Here is a 21,306-nt window from a genome sequence, read left to right on the forward strand (position 1 = left end):
TCTGTAACAGGACATCAGTGGAAAATGTGATGATGATATTGATTGGAAATGCTACCTTGCTTCAGGTCTTGCGCTTTAACCGTGGAAGAAGCCTTAGAAAGAAGAGAGAGAAACTAAAGGAGGAAAGACGAGCTCAGTCTGTGCCAAGAGATGAGGTGGTGCAGAGCAAGGTACAGCCAAGCATTACTAGCTTAAATGTGTTAAGAGGCAGGGAAGTCTGACCTAGTGATTACAATCAAATCCTCCAGTACTGGATTCACCTTTTGTGTAGCTGTGCAGCAGGCACCTGGAGAAACACACAGGTCCCTAGTATCAGAGGGGTAGCCGTGTTAGTCTGGATCTGTAAAAGCAACCAAGAGTCCTGCGGCACCTTATAGACTAACAGACGTATTGGAGCATGAGCTTTCGTGGGTGAATACCCACTTCATTGGATGTATCCGACGAAGTAGGTATTCACCCACGAAAGCTCATGCTCCTATACGTCTGTTAGTCTATAAGGTGCCATAGGACTCTTTGCTGCTTACACAGGTCCCTGACTGCAACCAATCCTATACAAGTTCCCAGCTTTATACTTTTTAGGGATGCTCAGAGCAAGGTATACTGTCAACCCTGGTCAGTGCAGTGCATCTTGCATTGCTGTTGAAGACCCTCTGGTGGTGATTCTGTTACTACTGTGCAAAACAACATAAAATTAGGGATGTAGCAAAGACAAGCCCTTACAACTCCTGTTTCCAATAGGGCAGTGTCTCAGCTGCTGAAGATACTCATAGCAGTGATCAGGTGCCTCAGAGGCAAGGAGATCTGAAAGATGAACCACGGTCAACTTCACCAGAGCCCAAAGGAAAGAACAACAAAAAGAAAAAGCCACGAGAAAAGGTACCAATAAATTTTAAGTAACAGAGAGATGGACTACTGTTAAACAATACAGAGTTCCCGTCTCCTAGCTAAGGGGTAAGTACACATCTCCCCAGCCTTCCCAATGCCCCCTGGTCTGAGACAGGAGTCAGCTGATTGTCTCAGATTCCAAGCAGCAGTCATTTATAGTTTTGTTTTGGTTTTTTTGGTAAATTGGGGAATGTTGTGTGTTTTTCAGATTTCAGCACTTTCAGACCCTGCTTCACCAGCTGACCAGCAGACACTCCCTGGTCCCCAGCAGAGCTTACCTAAGCATCGTAGAAGTAAACATCGTTGCTCATCTCCACCACCCCCACATGAGTTCAGAGCCTACCAGCTTTACACGCTGTATCGTGGAAAGGACGGTAAAGTCATGCAGGTAAACAAGCTATCACCATCAAAAATCAAGGAAGTGTACAAGTGCCTAGTGAGATTTGAACACAGTTAGGCAATGAAACAGAGATGGCCTTTGACTATGTTTTCAAAGGTATTATGTTATTAATTCTTGTTTGTTGTATGGGATTTACCAATATTTTAGAATGAGGTCAGGCACAGTAAGTTGGTTTTATGCATACTAAGTGGTGCATGTTTTGATAAATGAAGCATTTCCTATTTGTAGACAAGGTGCAGACAATGATTGAAAATGACACTAGAACTTTGCTAGTTTCCACTTTGGAATATTATTACCTATTTCCAGTAGAAAAAGCTAGAAGCTTTATAAATTAAAAGAAATGCACAATCTCTGCCCTGAAGTTTACAGTCCAAACAGAAAGACTATGTGCAATACCTTTATGTTTCAGTTTCTTCTCTTTACTAAATTGGGTCTCTTGGAGTTCAAGAATTACAAGAGGCAGGGGTTTAACACACGATTGCCCCTTTTTGACCTGTACAGTTAGCCAAAATTCAGGGTCTTGCAGGCTGTTTCCCTAAGGAGAAATTGATGAGTCAGATATTTCTTTGCTACAGTCCTGCTTACTTACAAATAATGAACAAAGACCTTTCTCCCTGAACACAGGAAGAATTACAGGCTTGCTGCTTGCTTCCGTGTCTCCTTCTGTGGTGTTTCTCCTACTTTTTCTCAGACATATCCCTCAACTAAAACAATATGCAGCAAAGCCCCTGCATCCATCTAATTCCTGAACAGCCTCCTATGTCCTTTTGTGTTGAGTAGAAGCTCCTATTGTTTCAGCTACTTGATCCATAAAGATGCTTTAATAGCTTCTTTACAACTGTCTTAAAGGAAGGGTGATGGTTATGCCCCTCCTCAATTTCACTGAGATTTAACCCAACCCATATGAAATAGAGCAGATTGGTTAGTGAATAGGGCACACCAATCACGAACTCACTGCACTTCAGACACTGTAATTTACTAACCTTGTGAATATGCAATGGATAATTCACCCATTTGCTGGACTTAGTATAGTTCCCCTAAATGTGAATCTGCAAATATTCACCTAAAGCCATTTTTAGAACAGTACAAAATCATGCAGTAAATTATCAAGTGATTCCCTTATTGAGATGTAAGCAACTTTGATCTGATGGGTCTATTCCATGTAACTATTGCTGCTTTTATGCATACTGTACCAAGACACATCCAGGAAAGCAGTGCTTCCTATCTCTGAATCTGAACATAACCCTTTATCCTCCCTTGCTGCACTTGGGGAATCATACTTATCAGAAGGTAGGAATGGAATTTAACAAACTGAAGAGCATCTATTGCAGACATCAGATACTCTGTTGCTGTGATGGCGGAGGCCTCAAGAAGTAGAAACTTTGGAGGAAGGATTGGAAAATTCCAGAGGACTATTCTAATGTTAGATGTGGGATTCAAGAAAGAAACCCGAGGCAGAGTTGTTTTTTATTATTTATTTAATTATTTTTGTGGTAGTGCCCAGGAAGAGCTGGGCAATTTCCATACATTCAATAAGGGATGGTTCCTGCTGCCCCAAGAATCTCTGTCTAAGGACAGAGGCAGGCAAAGGTTAAGTGGGAAAGGAACAAGAAGTAGGATCTGCATACATGTCAATTACATTTACTTATAGGCAGCCTGGCACAAGTGGGGCTTTGAAAGACTTAAATTTGGATGAGCAGGGTTCTTGCCGATGAGCTCAGGGAGGCTGCAAGGAAGAAGGCAAGGAGAGGAGTGTGTGAGATGCTGCCAGCAAACGGGTGAGGATGAGAGGAATGCTAGTTCAGTAAAGGGGGCTATGCAATGATATATATGGGATTTTAAATTGCAATTGAAGGAAACTGAGCAAAATGTTCAGGTTAAAGAAAAGTCAGATGCCAAAACAAATCAGTTTTATAGCATCAAAAGCAAAACAACACCCAAAAACCAGCAAATCCCTTCCCCAATTTTACAGCATTGTTAAGAATCATAACGTCAGGTCTCATGCCCTAATCCTGCAATTGGATTTGCAAGATGGATCCTTTGTTGCCCATCAGGAAAGTCAACAGTGCTCCATGCAGATCAGATTGCAGAACCACAGCCTAAATCACTTCCAAACAAAATATACTTCATATACCTATTTCCTTCTTCATGCAGGCCATGAGAGGTTATCAGGACAGTAATACAGTTCCAAAGCAGATTAGCTAGGGGGGCAGGAAGTTCAATTAGAGAAGAAATGGTGAAAATTTACTGACTGTTTCTGAGTGTTAATAGGACAGGGATAAATCAAGCTATTTTGCTGTTCCTTATGCTCTCAGGCCCCAATAAATGGATGTCGTTGTGAGCCACTGATTAATAAACTGGAGAATCAGCTGGAGGCAACTGTGGAGGAGATAAAAGCTGAGTTTGGGACAGTACAGGATAAGATGAATATAAAGCTGGGCCAGATGGAAAACAAAACTCAACATCAAGTAAGAATATGGTCCAGAGAAATGCCATTAATGTTAGAAACATAGTTAAGTCCCAGTAAATATTGTGTGTGTGTGTGTGTGTGTGTGTGTGTGTGTGTGTGTGTGTGTGTGTGTGTGTGTGTGTGTGTGTGTAAAAATCACACCTGTGACCTTTAAACTGTGATGTTCCACAGGGAGATCTATTGTTACAAGCCAGACTCCTAAGAAGAATAATAGTTAAAATAAACTGTACAGGTGACCTTCTGTGCTCACTTTGCATAGTGAATCTGAACTCTTTAGCTTCACTTTTGGGGTCTGATAGACTAAAGACAATGCTGCAGCTATTGGGATTCAATGAAGGGAATGTTTAAATTATCATGCTTCATATTTCAGTGAAAACAAGTTTTTAATTACTTTTAATTATATAGCTTTGTGAATGCCCCCCCCCTTTGCAGGCAAGTTCTAATACTAGTGGACACTGTTCCTAGAAATAAAGGGTGAGAGTCAAAAGATTCATGATAATTTATCAGACGTACATTGATTTTTTCCTAATGTGGTCATTTGAACTGAGCTTTGTGTTCTACCACAGCTCCGTGTTTTAGATAAGTTAATGGCTGAGAGGCTGTCTGCAGAGAGAACAGAGTGCCTTCATCGCCTTCAACAGCATGCTGGGCTTGAAAAAAATGAGGGAGAGAAACGGCAGGTATGGGAGGAACAACTGTTCCACACAATTAACATAAATAAGTAGCACTCAGGGATGGATTAGTTCAAGAGTTTGATTCCAGTAAGCAATGAAATGTCTGGATGTTTATCTGGCCCTCTGAAATATTTAAAGTGAACTTTAAAAGGATATTTTGGTGGGGGGTGGAGTGCAGAGTTTCCAGAAGTCAGGAAGGTAAAATCTGGTCTGAGCTCCAACAACTTAGGGTTAGATGTATGAGAACTTTTAACAAAGACTTCTTTTCCTTAAAATAATCACTGGAAGTTTTAACGAAACAACATTTTGAACAATTTGACTCAAGAACATCCCTTTCAACTTTTACTCTCTTGATCCTGGTGGTCATTTTATTAGTTCTTCTGTCACCAGGGTGGCTTTTGGATAGACCAAGCCTGATTTTTTTAATGTAAAATTTTTTTAAAGGAATTTTAAGCCTTCTTTCTACAACCTAAAAAAGACACTCTACTTTTTGCTCCTTAGGTGATCTTTTCACCCTATGTTGAGATGATCCCCCTCCTCCTTTCCTCACACACTCTCTTTCTTGAGCTGTCTCTGCCCTCTTCCTCTGAAAAACACTTTCATGGAGAGAGGCAGAAGACTGCAGTCTCTTCCCTGTAGCATTATGGCAATACCACACTTTCCCCAAATTAAACATTGCTGCAAATAAGCCAGTATTACTTAAGTTTATTTCTTTAATAAAATACTGGAACAGATATTGTTGTCCTCTAGCAGATACCCATCTGCTGTTTTGAATCCATCTCTTGGGTACAAACTCCCCACAAACATGCTAGTAAAGTTCTACTTGCAAACTCAGGGCTAGTAACTCTCTTTTGATAGGGAAGTAAAAACAACTAGGTATTTTCATTATGAAAATCTAAATAAGAGTAGAGAAATACATTTCATACCTATACTGGTAGATTTTCATGACACAACTTTGCAAAGCTGCCATAAACAAGAATGGGGTGTACTATTAAAATAACTACTACCCAGATGGAGACAGGGATGATCTCAATTTAACGTATTGATCTGTCTCTCATCCCCAAAACCACTTTATCCAGAGAAAGTACTTCTGAGGCAGAAATAACAATTAGAGCTGCCCTAACCTTTATAGCAAAAGGCATGTGTATCAAATTCTTCTCTACTTTCTGGTCTCTGAGCCTTCTCCATGGAGACTGAAGAAACAATCTTCTAACACTCCAAAAGAAAGGAGATTGAGTGAACCATAATAGGCAATCTGAATTATACTTAACAATCATAATATATATTCTTGTTCTATTAGGGCCTGATTCAGTCAGTGGAAAGACTCCCACTGAATTCAATAGATTTTGGATTAGGCCTTTAGTAAACTGTTTGGCCAAGGACATGTTACTTGCATGGCACAAAGTCACAGTGCCACATAAATAACAGGCAAACAGATGTATATGGGGAGTGTTCTTCTTTCTATATAATTCAGTTCTTACTAAATTTTTAAAATGTTTATCAGCAAATGCCTTCTAATACTAAGCATTTTTGTAACTGAAAACCAGTGCTTGATTATAAATTAGTGTGTTATCTGTTCTTCTAGCACAAAAACAAGAGAAACACAGAGATCAGAGGTGGCACCATTGTCCCAAAAACCCAATAGTGTTTGATCTAGACATTTTTCTCCTAAAATCTGTTAGCTCTAACCACTGTCTTGTAAAACTGTAACATCTGTGTATAAATGTTGTTTATGCCACTAGAAAATGACTATTTACCGTGATGTGCAGTGATTGTCAGTGAGGGCTGCTGTTGAAACAGTAACTTTACTATGGCACAGGCATATTACAGTGAGCTTCATCATAGATAGACTGAAGATTGTAGCTGGAGTAACACATACGGACTTAAAATTTGGCAACTTGGAACTAAAATTCTTATTCTTTCACAGATCTCCTTGGTGGATGAATTGAAAACCTGGTGCATGTTAAAGATTCAGAATCTGGAGATGAAGCTTTCTGGAGATTCTAGATCTTCAAGACCAAAATCAACTCTGTCCACTTGTGAGTCCCTCACAGAGACCCTGGATACAGAGAACCTCCATAGTGCCAAGGATTGTAAAACTAACCAGAGCCCACTACAGTCAGAGGACTCACAGCAGCATTCCTATATCACACTTCAGAACAGTCTCTCAGAAGACATGGGAAGGAGTAGAGTCCAGACATCAGAACAAAGTACTGGAAAGCATTATTTTGCTGTGGAACAAGACACTGCATCAGGTATAATCTTGTTAGACATTTAGCTGTAGTATTCAAAAGCATGTGCTGATCAACAGGGGAAGCTTTCAGAGAATAAAAATGCCAAGATGACTTAACTTCAGTGGTATGCTTTCCTTCCAGTCTTCAATGCCTCTCTTCCCCCATCTCTGTACATTCTGGTTAAAACATATTGCCTCCTTCAAGGCAACCACCAAAGTTTCAGGGCTTAGTTGGCAGGGATTTACCTCATTATCTTTTCTTGACACTGCCATCTTTTATCTTTCTTGGCAAATCCTCAGCTGGTGAAAATAGATGTAGTTTCTACTACCACTTTCAGGGACAGTGGAGGGCTGAGTTTGCTCCCAACCCAGGGTCTTACATGTAAGAGTGCACTGAATTGTCAAATTTCCATTGAATCAACTATATTGTATTTTTTTTTATTGGTGCATGGATCTTATTCCCATACGTATAAGCTATTCTTTTATGGTTTATCTATCCCACACACTTTTTGTTCATCCTTCCTTTTTTCCCCCTTGATGATCACCATAGGAGTACATTCCATTCTTGAAGAACATATGGTTTTCTGATTCTAATATTACTGAACAGCTTGCTAAGTGTAGGCCTACTAGCACACACTAACCTAAAGACCAAAAGCCTGATCTCTGTGATGTCTGATCTTGCTGGCCTACAGAAAAGGCATCCTGTGATCATGTCTCAATTTTCATTTTTGGGCAGTAGGCTGCATTTTGTTCCAAACAAATGTGTGTGTTAAGTCACAAGCCTATGAATTTATCCACAGGAAGAAGTAAGTGATATAAGTAGGGCTGTCAAGTGATTAAAAAAAATTAACTGCACTTAACACGCTGTTGAACAATAGAATAACATTTATTTTAAATATTTTTGGATGTTTACTACATTTTCAAATATATTAATTTCAGTTACAACACAGAATACGAAGTGTATAGCGCTCACTTTGTATTTATTTTTATTACAAATATTTGCACTGTAAAAAACAAAAGAAATAGTATTTTTCAATTCGTCTCATACAACTACTGTAGTGCAATCTCTATCATGAAAGTTGTACTTAAAAATGTAGAATTATGAAAAAAACTGCATTCAAAAATAAAACAATGTAAAACTTTAGAGCCTACAAGTCCACTCAGTCCTACTTCTTGATGAGCCAATCACTCGGACAAACATGGTTGGTTACAAATTGCTGGAGATGATGGGTTCTGCTTGATAACGATCCAAAGCAGTGTGGACTGACATGTTCATTTTCATCATCTGAGTCAGATGCCACAAGCAGAAGGTTGATTTTCTTTTTTGATGGTTTGGATTCTGTAGTTTCCGCATCAGAGTGTTGCTCTTTTAAGATTTCTAAAAGCACGCTCCACACCTCATTCCTCTCAGATTTTGGACGGCACTTCAGATCCTTAAACCTTGGGTCGAGTGCTGTAGCTCTTTTCAAAAATCCCACATTGATACCTTCTTTGCGTTTTGTCAAATCTGCTGTGAAAGTGTTTTTAAAAAGAACATGTACTGGGACATCATCCAAGAGTGCTATAACATGAAATATATGCAGAATGGACGTAAAACAGAGCAGGAGATATACAGTTCTCCCCTAAGGAGTACAGTCACAAAAGTTAATTGACAGGTGGTTGTTTTTTTTAACGAGCATCATCAGCATGGAAGCATGTTCTCTGGAATGATGGCCGAAGCATGAAGGGGCATATGCATGTTTAACATATCTGGCATGAAAATACCTTGCAATTGCCATGCAAACGTCTGTTCTCACTTTCAGGTGACATTGTAAATAAGCAGCAGGCAGCACTATCTTCCATCAATGTAAACAAACTTGTTTGTCTTAGCGATTGGCAGAATAAGAAGTAGGACTGAGTGGACTTGTAGGCTCTCAAGTTTTACACTGTTTTGTTTTTGAGTACAGTTATGTAACCAACAAAAATCTGCATTTTAAGTTACACTTTCACAGTAAAGAGATTGCACTTCAGTACTTTTATGAGGTGAATTGAAAAATACTATTTCTTTTATCATTTTTACAGTCATATATTTTGTGATAGTCCCAGGCCAGCTGGGAACAGCAGAGTAGTAGAAGGGAGATATACTGACCACTGGATAAGCAGTTTTCTGTTCCCTGAGTGACCAGAGCAGGGACTGCTCCAGGCTAATGAGTTAACTTGCTAAGAGTGAGGCTGTTAAGCACCTGACTCTAATTAAGGCCCCTCTGATGCTATAAAAGGGCTCACTCCAGTCAAGCCAAAGGAAGCCAGGGAGCCAGAGGAGAGGAAGTGCGTGCCAGGAACTGGGAGCAAGAGGCGTGCAAGAAGCTGAGAGTGAACAGGCATACTGCTAGAGGACTGAGAAGTACAAGCGTTATCAGACATCAGGAGGAATGTCTGGTGGTGAGGACAAAGAAGGTGTTGGGAGGAAGCCATGGGGAAGTAGCCCAGGGAGTCGTAGCTGTCGCACAACTGTATCAGGAAGCACTCTATACAGCTGCAGTTCACAGGGCCATGGGCTGGAACCTGGAGTAGAGGGTGGGCCTGGCTTCCCTCCCAACTCCTGATCAAACACAGGAGGGACTGACCTGGACTGTGGCTTCTACCAGAGGGGAAGGTCTCTGGGCTGTTTCCCAACCCACAGGGTGAATCTGTGAGGCAAGCAAATCTATCAATAAGCTCAGGACCCACCAAGGTAGAGGAGGAACTTTGTCACAATTTCATATAAAGTGAGCACTGTGCAATTTATATTCTATGTTATAATTGAAATCAATATTGAAAATGTAGAAGAACATCACAAATATTTAACATATTTGAATTGGTATTTTAAGTGCGATTAATCACAATCTTTTTTAGTTAATTGCATGAATTAAATGCGATAATTGACAGCCCTAGATATATTATAAACATCTACAAAATGTATAGCATGGTATATAGGAAATCTTGGCCTTCCCCAATCCTCAGAACAATGGGAGTTTCTCTCTTAATATTTGCATAAAAGTCTGCTCAGAACTCTCATGCTTTTTTTAATTTTATAGGTGCAGAGCAACAAATGACAGCTGCTGGTCCAGCTCCTTCTGCAGTCCCTCAAGTTGTTAGGCCTAAAGAGAAAGCTTTTAGCTCCACTGCTTTCGACAGGTTCCAGCAGGAAGGACCATTGTCAGAGCATTCAGGTTCCAAATTAAGACATGTTAAGGTACAAACTGCTTTACAGCCCTTGACTGAATTTGCAAAGACTGAGCAACAGAGTGGCTACTTCATAGACAAAGGAACTCAAACAAAGAAGTCTGGCAAAAGTGGGCAGTCTAGACACAGGCCCCAGCAACACACAGTAACACATCATACCCAGTCCCAGCAACCATCCGCTCTGCCTGGAGATCAACCAGCCCCTCAGATCAAAGACACTTCACAAGCTTTGGAGATTACTCAGTACTTTTTTGAGGCAGTTTCCACTCAAATGGAAAAGTGGTATGAGCGGAAGATTGAAGAAGCCCAGTGCCAAGCTAATCAAAAAGCACAGCAAGACAAAGCTGCACTCAAAGAGCATATTAAAAGTTTAGAAGAGGAGCTCAATAAATTAAGGACTAAGGTGCAAAAAGAAAGCTAGCACGAAGGTAACACGTGCAGGCATGGAAACTGAGGAATTCGTTTTTATGAGAACTGCAGTGTGGCTGATTTTGGGATCTATTAGTATGTAGACTATTGCACCCAATACATACAAATATAAAAACTGCCCCTTTTAATGAGATGTAATATTAGAATTTAGAAGTTCCCAAAAATACTGGGATCAAATATCCAAAAAGACACTGTCCGTGTAGTCATAACAGTAAGTCTCTGCAGATGGGACACTCTCATGAGATACATTTTACCAGGATCCTATAAAATTTTATAGTCAGAGATAAGAATTGCCAGGTACTTCATCATCAAGTACCAATAATCCAAATCACATTCCAAAGGGAGAGTTTTCCCATTTCCTTGTAGATCACAAAAAACACCCAATGGAAATGGTTTTGTTAGAAATAAGTTACTTGTTTACGGAAGCTTCCCACTGATACCTTCCTTTGCCTTGGGTTTGCATTGTTCAAGCATATTATAACTTTGACTTCTTCAATTATTGTTTGAATAGTTATTCCAGGTTACATGATTAGTGAAGGTATCTATTCAAGTAACCTTATAAGAAATTACAACTTTACAATAGCAGATGAGTGGCCAATATTTTACCAAGTCCCCACTATGTTTATGAGCAGCAGTACATTCATAGATAGGCAAGACTCTTCCTCTGAGATGCCTAAATTCCAATTTTCTATAGGAGCATGAAACACACAGACCCAGTGTGAATTCCTGGCTCACTGAAGTAAATGGCAAAACTTCCATTGTCTTCAGTAAGGCCAGGATTTCACTCCAAATGACTTGCCTAGAATGTTGTCTCTAGCAACTCTTAAGTGATCTCCTCTTTCTTTTGCTTTCCCATATCCACTTCCCTTTAAGTGGAGAAAAAAAGAATTAGGGACCTTGTATGTCCATTGGTTTCTAAAGGAAAATCCATTCCAGACCACCACATCTTTTGTCATAAAATGAAAACTTCGATGGACAGAAAATTCCCTACTGTGAACTGATACTGAGAATCTTTCAGCTTATTATTTAGCGTTTATATTGCAGTAGTATCTAAAGGCCTCAACCGTGTTGGGCCCCAATTCTGCTCAGTAATGTACAAACAAGTTACCATAGATAGTTGCAGCTCTATCCTTCTAGGGCTTCGTGCTTTAATCTAATAGGAGACTCCAGAAGATACTGATAATAAAGACAAGGTTATTTAACAGAGATCATGATAGCCCAGGAACAACTATCCTAAATCATTCCATTTAAAAAACTGCAATATTATGCCAAGGAAAAAAACAAGCAAGCAATCTCTTGACACTGGAAATGCAGATGAATAAAACATACTTTACAGTATTGTAAACATAATGTTAACTCTTTAGAAACTGAGCTTGTATCTTTTTAGTAAATGTATAAAGCAAAGAAAATTGTATTATATTACAGTATTTTTAATTCCTATTAATGCACTATTAAGACAAGTACAGTATAGCTGTAGTAATGGGGATGTGTTAGTGCTAATACTTTGACTTCGGTAGTCAAAAATAATTAGATATTTTCATATGTTTACAACTTTTTAAGCTATTGTAGGAATGCAGAGGCATGTTGTCTATTTAATTTTTGTATCATGATAAAAAGTGAATGTTTTTGCATAGTAATTAAACATAATGTTGCTCAGAAAGCTATTTTTCCTGTGTTTTCTAGCTTTACAGAGTTGATCACATTGAAAACTGTAGCTAGAGAGTGGGAAATGCAGCAGTTTAAAATAATAAATACAGAGGAACCAGGAATCAGGGCTGTCAAGTGATTAAAAAAATTAATCACACCGTTAATAACAGAATACCATTTATTTAAATATTTTTGGATGTTTACTACATTTTCAAATATATTGATTTCAATTAAAACACAGAATGCAAAGAGTACAGTGCTCACTTCATATTTATTTTTGATTACAAGTATTTGCACTGTAAAAAAACAAGAAATTCACCTAACACAAGTACTTTAGTGCAATCTCTTTATCATGAAAGTTGAACTTACAAATATAGTGTTATGTACAAAAAATAAAACAATTTAAAATTTTAGAGCCTGCAAGTCCACTCAATCCTACTTCTTGTTCAGCCAATCGCTCAGACAAACAACTTTGTTTACATTTGCAGGAGATCATGTTGCCCTCTTCTTATTTACAATGTCACCAGAAAGTGAGAACAGGCATTTGCATGGCACTTTTGTAGCTAGTAGCCAACACTGTAAGGTATTTATGTGCCAGATACGCTAAATATTCATATGCCCCTTCATGCTTCAACCACCATTCCAGGCATCGATGCTGATGACAGGTTCGGCTCAATAACAATCCAAAGCAGTGTAGACCGACGCATGTTCATTTTCGTTATCTGAGTCAGAAGCCACCACCAGAAGGTTGATTTTCTCTTTTGGTGGTTCAGGTTCTGTAGTTCCGCATCAGAGTGTTGCTCTTTTAAGACTTCCGAAAGCATGCTCCACACCTCGTCCCTCGCAGATTTTGGAAGGCACTTCAGAGTCTTAAATCTTGGGTCAAGTTCTGTAGCTATCTTTAGAAATCTCACATTGGTACCTTCTTTACTTATTGTCAAAGCTGCAGTGAAAGTGTTCTTAAAATGAACAACATGTGCTGGGTCATCATCCAAGACTGCTATAACATGAAATATATGGCAGAATGCAGGTAAAACGGCAGGAGACATACAATTCTTGACCTAAGGAGTACAGTCACAAATTTAATTAATATTTTTATTTTTTTAACAAGTGTCATCAGCAAGTCCTCTGGAATGGTGGCCGAAGCAAGAAGGGACATACAAATGTTTAGCATATCTGGCATGTGAATACCTTGCAGTGCTGGGCTACAAAAGTGCCATGCAAATGCTTGTTCTCACTTTCTGGTGACATTGTAAAGAAGAAGAGGACAGCATTATCTCCTGTGAATGTAAACAAAGTTGTTTGTCTTAGCAATTGGCTGACCAAGATGTAGGACTGAGTGGACTTGTAGGCCCTGACGTTTTACATTGTTTTGTTTTTGAGTAAAGTTACGTAACAAAAAAAACAAAAAATCTACATTTGCAAGTTGCACTTTCACGACAAAGAGATTGCACTACAGTATTTGTATGAGGTGAATTAAAAAAACACTTTCTTGTTTATCATTTTTACAGTGCAAATATTTGTAATAAAAATATACACTTTGATTTCAATTACATCATAAAATACAATATATTTGAAAATGTAGAAAAACATCCTATTTAATAAATTTCAATTCGTATTCTATTGTTGGACAGTACAATTAAAACTGTGATTAATTTTTTTAACTGCGATTAATTGACAGCCCTAGTTGGAACTAAATCCCTGAATTCTAATACCAGTTTCCCCATTAATTTACTATCTGTTTCCCAATCTATAAAATGTGGATAGTACTTTGGTATAAAAATTATCTTGCAGAGGGGCTGTAAGGATTAACTAATTTAGTGACAGGTATTATTCATCCAGTACAATGTTTATCATGGGACACAGGGAAAGGGAGCCTTTTCTAACATTCTCCCCTACCCCTCATGCTCTACACCAAGGGTCCCCAACACGGCACCACGGCACCTGCAGGGGCATCTAAATGTGCCCGCGTCCTGGCCGGTGGTCGAGCATCTGCCAAAATGCCACCGAATTTCAGTGGCATTTCGGCGGCAATGCCTCTTGATTACGCCGCTTGCCGCTGACAAGTGGCGTCATCAAGCGGTGTCGCTGCCAAATTTCGGCGGCATTTCGGTGGCAACGCCTCTTGATGATGCCCGCTTGCCGCCAACAAGCCTTGTCAGCAAGAGGCATCAGCGCTGAAATTCCGTGGTATTTCAGCGGATGCTTGACCGCTGCCATGATCTTTTGTCTAACGCCTCCCAGATGAAAAGATTGGGGACCACTGCTCTACACATAAGGCAAAATTGAAGGGATTCTTGGCTACTAACCACATAATCCACCCTGTCCTTTTACATGTACACCCAACATTAATCCCATTATTCCAGGAGAGTTTCTAATTCCTATATGGACTCCTGCAGAGCTCATAACCCCTAAAAGGCTTCTGCCAGACAGACTCTGGTAGAGTCCGCACATTGTGCTCCTACAGACTTACGGAACCAACTGGTTTAAATGCTTCATGGGATGTTCTCAGTCAAGGACTGTACCCTGGGTGGAAGTCTTATATTGTCCAAAGTGGTTAAGGAGTGACAAAGTTCATTTTGACCTGTAAAGTTTGTTACATAAAATTGCTTATAAAAACTAAGCACAAGCTGAGTTAAAGAAATTTACAAATTGAATGTTTGAACTAAAAACTTTATTTACACAGTTTCAAGACTCTGGTAAGATCACAGTATTGCTATAATAAAACAAGTGAAAGGAAATGCCCGCACTTAGGATTGCTAGATGTTGGTTTTGATTAAGGGTGTCCTCTCTTTCTGTACTGTTTTTCTGGGGGCAGCTGGCAGCCTGTTGGGGAGGAAGGAGGAGAAAGGCTTTACTGTGAGTCAGAGAGCTTCTCTAATCATGGTCGTCACTACTCTCATCACCTGTTGGGACTGCCACATCATTTTCCTAAATCTGAATGATGTCCTGATCTGATCGGACAAGTAGAGGGAGCCAGATGACATCACTTTCAGAGGGTCAGGTAAATTCTGAGCAACAGCTGGGATATGAACCTGATGTTCCTAATATTACTTCCTTCCTCTTGAGTCAGTGCCTCCTTATTTCTTCTACCTCTTTTTTGCCTTTTATCTCCTAAGAGACCAGCTTAGCCAGCAAGGAGAAATCTACTCTTGCAATACTGCTGTAAAACTGTGACCAAAGAGGCAAGCTAAAAACAAGATTGATTGAGATTACTAAGTACCAGAATGGCTAATAAATTTTTGGGCTATGCCAATGATTTTCTAGCAGCTAAAGTGCAAGCAAGGAGCAAACTGAAGCTGCAATTTATAATCTTCATGGCTCTTTTTAAGTGTGTTGGTTGGACTTCACCCACAACGCCTCAGAAGTTGCCAGCTAAATCTGACTTTTCCAGCAAAGGCTTCTACTATAACCCTAAGACTATCAAGCAAAGTTTTTCTCTAGATAGAAAAGGGAAGTTTTCAAAACAAAATGTTTTAACTGATTTTCCTTTTTTGGTTAACTTAATTAATGGTTTAAAGGTTTGTGTGATAATTGTTACTATAGGAGTAGGCCAGCATAAATTTATGTAAAGCACAATTAATTTAGTATTATAATAGAAGGGTTCTAGTACATTTTAAATCCTGAGCTCCAAACTGTAAAAGGGACAGAGTACTAATGACAAGCTGAACTAGTTGGCAGAAAGTAAAGGGACACGAACTTGAAAAAAAAAATCACACTTCCTCAATCCTTAAGGTTACTGTAACTGAAGAAGACAAGTTAAAATGAAGAAAAAAAATCTTATCTTACTCACTCACTATAGTGTTGAGAGTGCATGGTGTATGTTTATTTTTTGTTTTGGTGGTAGCTCCTAGAAGCACCACTTACAGACTGGGACCCCATGGCCTTAACAAGGACAATCCCAGCCCCAAAGAGCCTACAGTGTTATGTACAATGCAAAAACAATAGGTGATACAGACAGAAAAAGACAAGGAAACAATTAGACAATATTGGTCAGCATGATCTGCAAGAAACTGTAATCCTGCTGTAGTGTGCAGATAGAGAGGGGGAGGGGAAATGTGGCCTTTGATGGGCTCTGCTCGAAAAGGCCCTTCTAATCATCAAGGAAGCAGATTGTTTGTGTTTTAAAGAAATGAAGAAAAAATCAGGACCTACTAATTAAAATTTAAAATCATTGTCAGTGTCCTTTTAAAACAGATGTGGGCAAACTACGGCCCACAGGCCACATCCGGTCCATGGGACCGTCCTGCCCAGCCTCTGAGCTCTAGGCTGGGGAGCCTAGTCCCCGGCCCCTCCCCCGCAGCCACGCTCCCACGGGGCAGTATAGCTGGCTCTGGCCGCATGTTGTGGTTGCGAGCTCCTGCTGCTGATAAGGGGGTGGGGAGTCCTAGGGGGGCAGCTGGATGGGGCAGAGGTTCTGTGGGGGCAGTGGGGATGCGGAATGGGAGAATTGGGAGTGGGAGTCCCAGGGGGCTTGGATGTGGATGGGGGCAGGAGGGCAGTCGGGACAGAAAGCAGAGGGCGGTTGGATGGGGGAGGGAGTCTGGGGGTGGGGGCTGTCAGGGGGCAGGGGTATGCATAAGGGTCAGGGAAGACAGAGCAGGGGGGTTGGATGGGGTGGGGTCCCTGGAGGGGGCAGTCAGCGGACAAGGAGCAGGGGGGTTTGGATGGGTTGGGAGTTCTGAGGGGGACAGTCAGGAGGTGCAAAGTGGGAGGGGGAGGATAGAGGGCAGGAGTCAGGCTGTTTGGGGAGGCACAGCCTTCCCTACCTGGCCCTCCATACAGTTGCACAACCCCAATATGACCCTCAGGCCAAAAAGTTTGCCCACCCTTGCTTTAAAAAATCCACAAGAGCAACCTCTTTCGACACAAATCAGAGAGCTATCTAATCCAGTGTCCTGTCTTTGGTAATAGCCAGAACCAGATGCTTCAGAGAGAGGCTCAAGAAACCCTATAGACAACAATTCTGGAATATAGCCTAACTACAGGAGAAATTTCTTTTTAACAGCTCATCAGTGGTTGGCTAACCAGCCTTGTGAAGTCTTTCAACCAAGTCTGCAGGTACAGCTTTGAAGAAACTTGGTCTGCTGCTTGTTAGAAATGAACCAAGACATACTAGCTGGCAGCTGTGTACATCTGCTGTTCGGGTACATAGCTATTTACATTCAGAGAAACTCAACCTCCCTTACTTTTGAAATTGAAATAAACAAAATATGTTGCCATTCATGTGGGAAATACAACATGAGGAAGGAAAGGAAGGGCCACAACATTAATATACCTTTTCTGTTTGTTCTTTTTATGTAACATGTGAACACTTGTCAGTATAATCATAAGAGGTATTTCTTAATTTGGCAATAACCATATCCTAGGTTATATTCTCTCACACCGTTAAGGTTTATTCGGTCATAATCATGGTTAAAGACACTACCTCAAATAATAAACAGGATCAAGTTATCACCTACATATGAGGAATTTTCTTAGTATTTTGACACGTTTATTATGAAACTGAAAGTTCAAGAGTTTGGGACTTTGGAACTCTAGAGACGACTCCAATAAGATGGTAACATTTAGAACTAATGTAGAAAACAAACAAACAGAAAATACATTCAAATCAGATTTTTGTTTTTCTTTCGCACTGCTGCTGTTATTCAGTACTTCCTGCTTCTCTCTCAGCAAGTATTATGTCACACTTTTGGTTATTTGAACAAATATGGCACAACTAATTTGTCTATGATTGCCAAATATTCAGGGTAACAGACTCAAGAAGAGAAAGGAAATAATGGTATTGTACTGTATTCCACCTTGAAACATTACCGGTATTTTAGCATAAGATGAGGTGCTGCATCCTGGAGAAAGTACTGTACTTCCCACAGTGGATGAAAGTCCATTGGCTCTCAGAATTAAGACTAGGAGTTTGCCAGCTGAAGTATTCTCTCAAGCTCCCGAAGCTGCATGTTGCCCTGAGTAATCATCATCCTAATTGCATCCTGTAAAATGAAATGGAATCTGTTGGGCTGAACACCTATATTATAACACACTACAGTATACACCTTTTGCCAGAGTTGATGCATTTTTCACTCCATTTCTTTGTCTGAGTCAATGGCACACAATAAAGCATTCAGTCTCTAAAACAATGAAGACTACACAATATGTTCATCATTGTGATAGGTGAAGCAACTGTCTTTCACCAACAGAAATTGGTCCAATAAAAGACATTACCTCACTCACCTTCTCTCTCTAACATCCTGGGACCAACACGGCTACAACACTGACTATATTAATTTGCCAGTCATTTTTCCATAAGTTCATAATTGTGCCATTGGGGGTTATTCCTGTGGCTTAAAAGTCAGTGGAAAAGTTTATTTGATTCAAAATCTAACTAAATTAGTGTTTTCTTTATACATCCATGTACTTTCCAATGTTTCTGTGGATAAAGGTAAGAACCACAGATGTGCATTGTAGAGAGGGATTTTTAAGAGATAAATGGTGTGGACATTCTTCTGGAATTCTTTATATCACTTAGTTTAAATAATTCCAGCCAGTAATTCCTTAATACTGATTAGGAAAGGTACACAGCTGGCAAGCAGAGGCATAGAAATGTTTGAGAAAAGGTGAAGGTTTCCCCACCCATTGCCGCTTCCTATACAGATATCAAGTCAAATTTGTTTTGTTCAGTCTAAATTAATAAATATTAATTTAAATATAACCCCAACAGATATCATCAAAAGGCAGGCCCAGCATTAGTAAACTTATTATTGCTCTCCACTATTCAATACAAAATTGTAAAATTAATAGCTTTGTCTGATTCTTATTTCAAGCAAGCAGTTTTTGTTTTGTTTTTTAATTCCAATTTACTCAATTTAAGGAATCAGAAAAAAAATTATTCACAAGCAAGAAAGGGATAGTATTGATAGTTTTCAAAGATTCCTAGGCCAGAAGGGACCATTGTGATCATCTAGTCCGACCTCCTGTACAACACAGGCCATAAAACTTCCCCCAAATAATTCCTAGAGCATATCTTTTAGAAAAAAAATTCAATCTTGATTTAAAAACTGTTGGTGATGGGAGAATCCACGATGATCCTTCATAAATTATTCCAATAGTTAATTACCCTCCCTGTCAAAAATTTACACTTCAGTTCCAGTCTGAATTTGTCTAGCTTGAACTTTCAGCCATTAGATTGTGTTATAACTTTCTTTGCTAGGTTGAAGAGCCCATTATTAAATATTTGTTTCCTGTGTATATACTTATAGACTGTAATCAAGTCACCCTAACCTTCTCTTTGTTAAGCTAAATAGACTGAGTCTATCACTGTTTTCTAATCTTTTAATCATTCTCATGGTTCTTCTCTGAACCTTCCCCAATGTATTGTATAGCTTTGTATAAACATTACCTGTTTTAGAAAAAACAACAAAATAGATTCCAAAAACAGGTGTTATAGAAGGCTTGGTGCAGTTCTTAAAAAAACACAAAGCATATGACAAACCATAATCTGTAGCACTAAGAGTGCTGCCAAGTGTATAAAAGGCATTGTTATAAGACTGCTGCCTCTGATTCCTCACCTCATCTGTTGCATCTTTATTTCTTTTGAATTCTTCCCTTGCCCACTCCTTTAGATATTGCCGATCAGTTTCAGTAGGTACCTGACGAATAGCCTGCAGAATTCTTCTGTATAACTGAAGGACCTGCTGCCTTCTCAAGAACTGCAAAGAAGAGGGGAAATGCCTGTTCTTTCTGCTGCAACAGTGGTCTCCAGTCAAAGAAAGATTTTTGAAAAACCTTTATAGAGTTTTAAGCCAAATACCATCTGGAAATTAAATGAATCAAGAGAAAGTACCTGCTGTGCAAGTTTAGTCTGTAATAAGCTTAAAATTTAGAAGAAAAACAGAGTAAATTTTAAATTTGAATGATCTAATCTGAGCTGGGCTATTGGAATAGAGCAGGGTTCTCAAGCGTCATTGCACTGGGACCCCTTTCTGACAACAAAAATTACTACACAACCCCAGGAGGGAGTACTGAAGTTTGAATCTGCCCGAGCTCCACCACCCTGGGAAGGGGGGCCAAAGCCGAAATCCCAGGGCTTCAGTCCCAGGCAGGGGGCCTGTAACCTGAACCCTGCCGCTCAGGGCTGAAGCCCAGGGGCTTTGGCTTTGGCCCTGGGTCCAAGGAAGTCTAAGTCATCCTGATAACCCCATTAAAATGGGGTCCTGACCCACTCTGGGGTCCCAACCTACAGTTTGAGAATTGCTGGAATAGAGGGAAATCTATAAAAAGGACTAGAAACTCCCATGATTAGCTATATTGCAAAGTGCCTAGTCATACACCAGGGCGCCATTGTGCCCTTTATAAATACAACAGAAAGATGGTCCCTACCCCACACATCTTACAGTCTATGGCCTGGTTTACATACAGCTTTTGCACCAATATAACTATTTCAGTTAGAGGTGTGATTTGTTTTTACTGACATCACTGTATTTAGGCTTGGGAGGATCAGATTTGTATTGATAAATGTCAATTTCACTATACATGCACAAGTCAATACAAAATATTTTCATTGATAATCAAAATGTACGGACAGTCTGCTTGAAAATTTATCAGAGGTTGATTTAAAGATATTTACTTTTTATATTTTGACAATTTATGTTTTAAAGATTATAAAGTGTTAACTTTTTGAATATCAATGTCTAATGTCTTTAAATGATTGTCTGAAGCACTCATCATTACCCACAACTGTGAAAAATGAAATAGCCTAAAATTTAAAAAAAGTGCTTAAAAATTAACATCGACATTATCCATCAAAATTATTTAAAAAAAAAATCAAATTCTGCCAAGCCTAGTTATACTGGTACAACACTAGTGTGGATGCAGTTTTACCAGTATAAAAGTACATTACACTGGTACATCTTATTCCCCATCACATGCGGAATAGGTATACCAGTATAAGCTCCTTTATATCAGTATTACAGTGTCCACAGGAGGGTTATATTACTTTAACTATACCAGTATAACAGTTGCACATACACAAGCTCTAAATACAAGACAAGCGACAACGAACAGATACAGACAGAAGGGGGAGCTCAAAAAATTAAGACAATAATGGTCAGTATGACTGGTCTCAGCAACCAGCTGCATGACTATTGTCAAGTTTTTTGTAAGCATTACAGCAAAAGAGAGGTGCAATTGTGAATGCTTATGGAGCGCTCCTCCCATGCATGAGGCAGCATGGGAGAAAGCACAAAGAAGCTTCTTTGAGAATTTAACAAGTGGATGATTAAGGTTGGCATCACTGACTGGAAGCAGAAGTCAACCTCGCTATAGCCTATGAGAGTTAATAGGTAATGTGGGGACTGAAAATGGAGAAGTG

The 21,306-nt window shown here is 39.6% G+C and overlaps 2 protein-coding genes across 14 annotated transcripts in view; one reads left to right on the top strand and one right to left on the bottom strand.

Annotated features, from left to right (window-relative positions):
• ANKRD6 (ankyrin repeat domain 6) overlaps positions 1-11,172 on the top strand; it is a 155,024-nt gene extending 143,852 nt beyond the window's left edge. For all 8 annotated transcript variants that reach the window (XM_030555941.1, XM_030555938.1, XM_030555944.1 and 5 more), the window contains 7 exons: positions 66-170; positions 739-876; positions 1,094-1,273; positions 3,601-3,753; positions 4,322-4,435; positions 6,357-6,684; positions 9,719-11,172. In XM_030555941.1, coding sequence (XP_030411801.1) covers positions 66-170; positions 739-876; positions 1,094-1,273; positions 3,601-3,753; positions 4,322-4,435; positions 6,357-6,684; positions 9,719-10,287 — 1,587 coding nt within the window. In that variant the 3' untranslated portion in view covers positions 10,288-11,172. The remainder of the gene's footprint in view (positions 1-65; positions 171-738; positions 877-1,093; positions 1,274-3,600; positions 3,754-4,321; positions 4,436-6,356; positions 6,685-9,718) is intronic.
• Positions 1-21,306, bottom strand: part of LYRM2 (LYR motif containing 2) — a 55,064-nt gene that overhangs the window by 32,257 nt on the left and 1,501 nt on the right. For 3 of the 6 annotated variants that reach the window (XR_003999542.1, XR_003999540.1, XR_003999539.1), the window contains exons 2-3: positions 19,505-19,645; positions 17,757-17,929 (exon numbers count right to left, since the gene is read on the bottom strand). Coding sequence is in view for 1 of the 6 variants with exons in the window: in XM_030555946.1 (XP_030411806.1) it covers positions 17,849-17,929; positions 19,505-19,645 (222 nt within the window). In the remaining 5 variants the exon portion in view is untranslated. Of the gene's footprint in view, positions 1-14,594; positions 14,769-16,704; positions 17,930-19,504; positions 19,646-21,306 lie in introns of those variants that run through there. The other 3 variants (XR_003999538.1, XR_003999541.1, XM_030555946.1) reach the window with 3 other exon arrangements.

Source organism: Gopherus evgoodei, chromosome 3 (assembly GCF_007399415.2).
Source record: "Gopherus evgoodei ecotype Sinaloan lineage chromosome 3, rGopEvg1_v1.p, whole genome shotgun sequence".
Classification (NCBI taxonomy): Eukaryota; Metazoa; Chordata; order Testudines; family Testudinidae; genus Gopherus; species Gopherus evgoodei.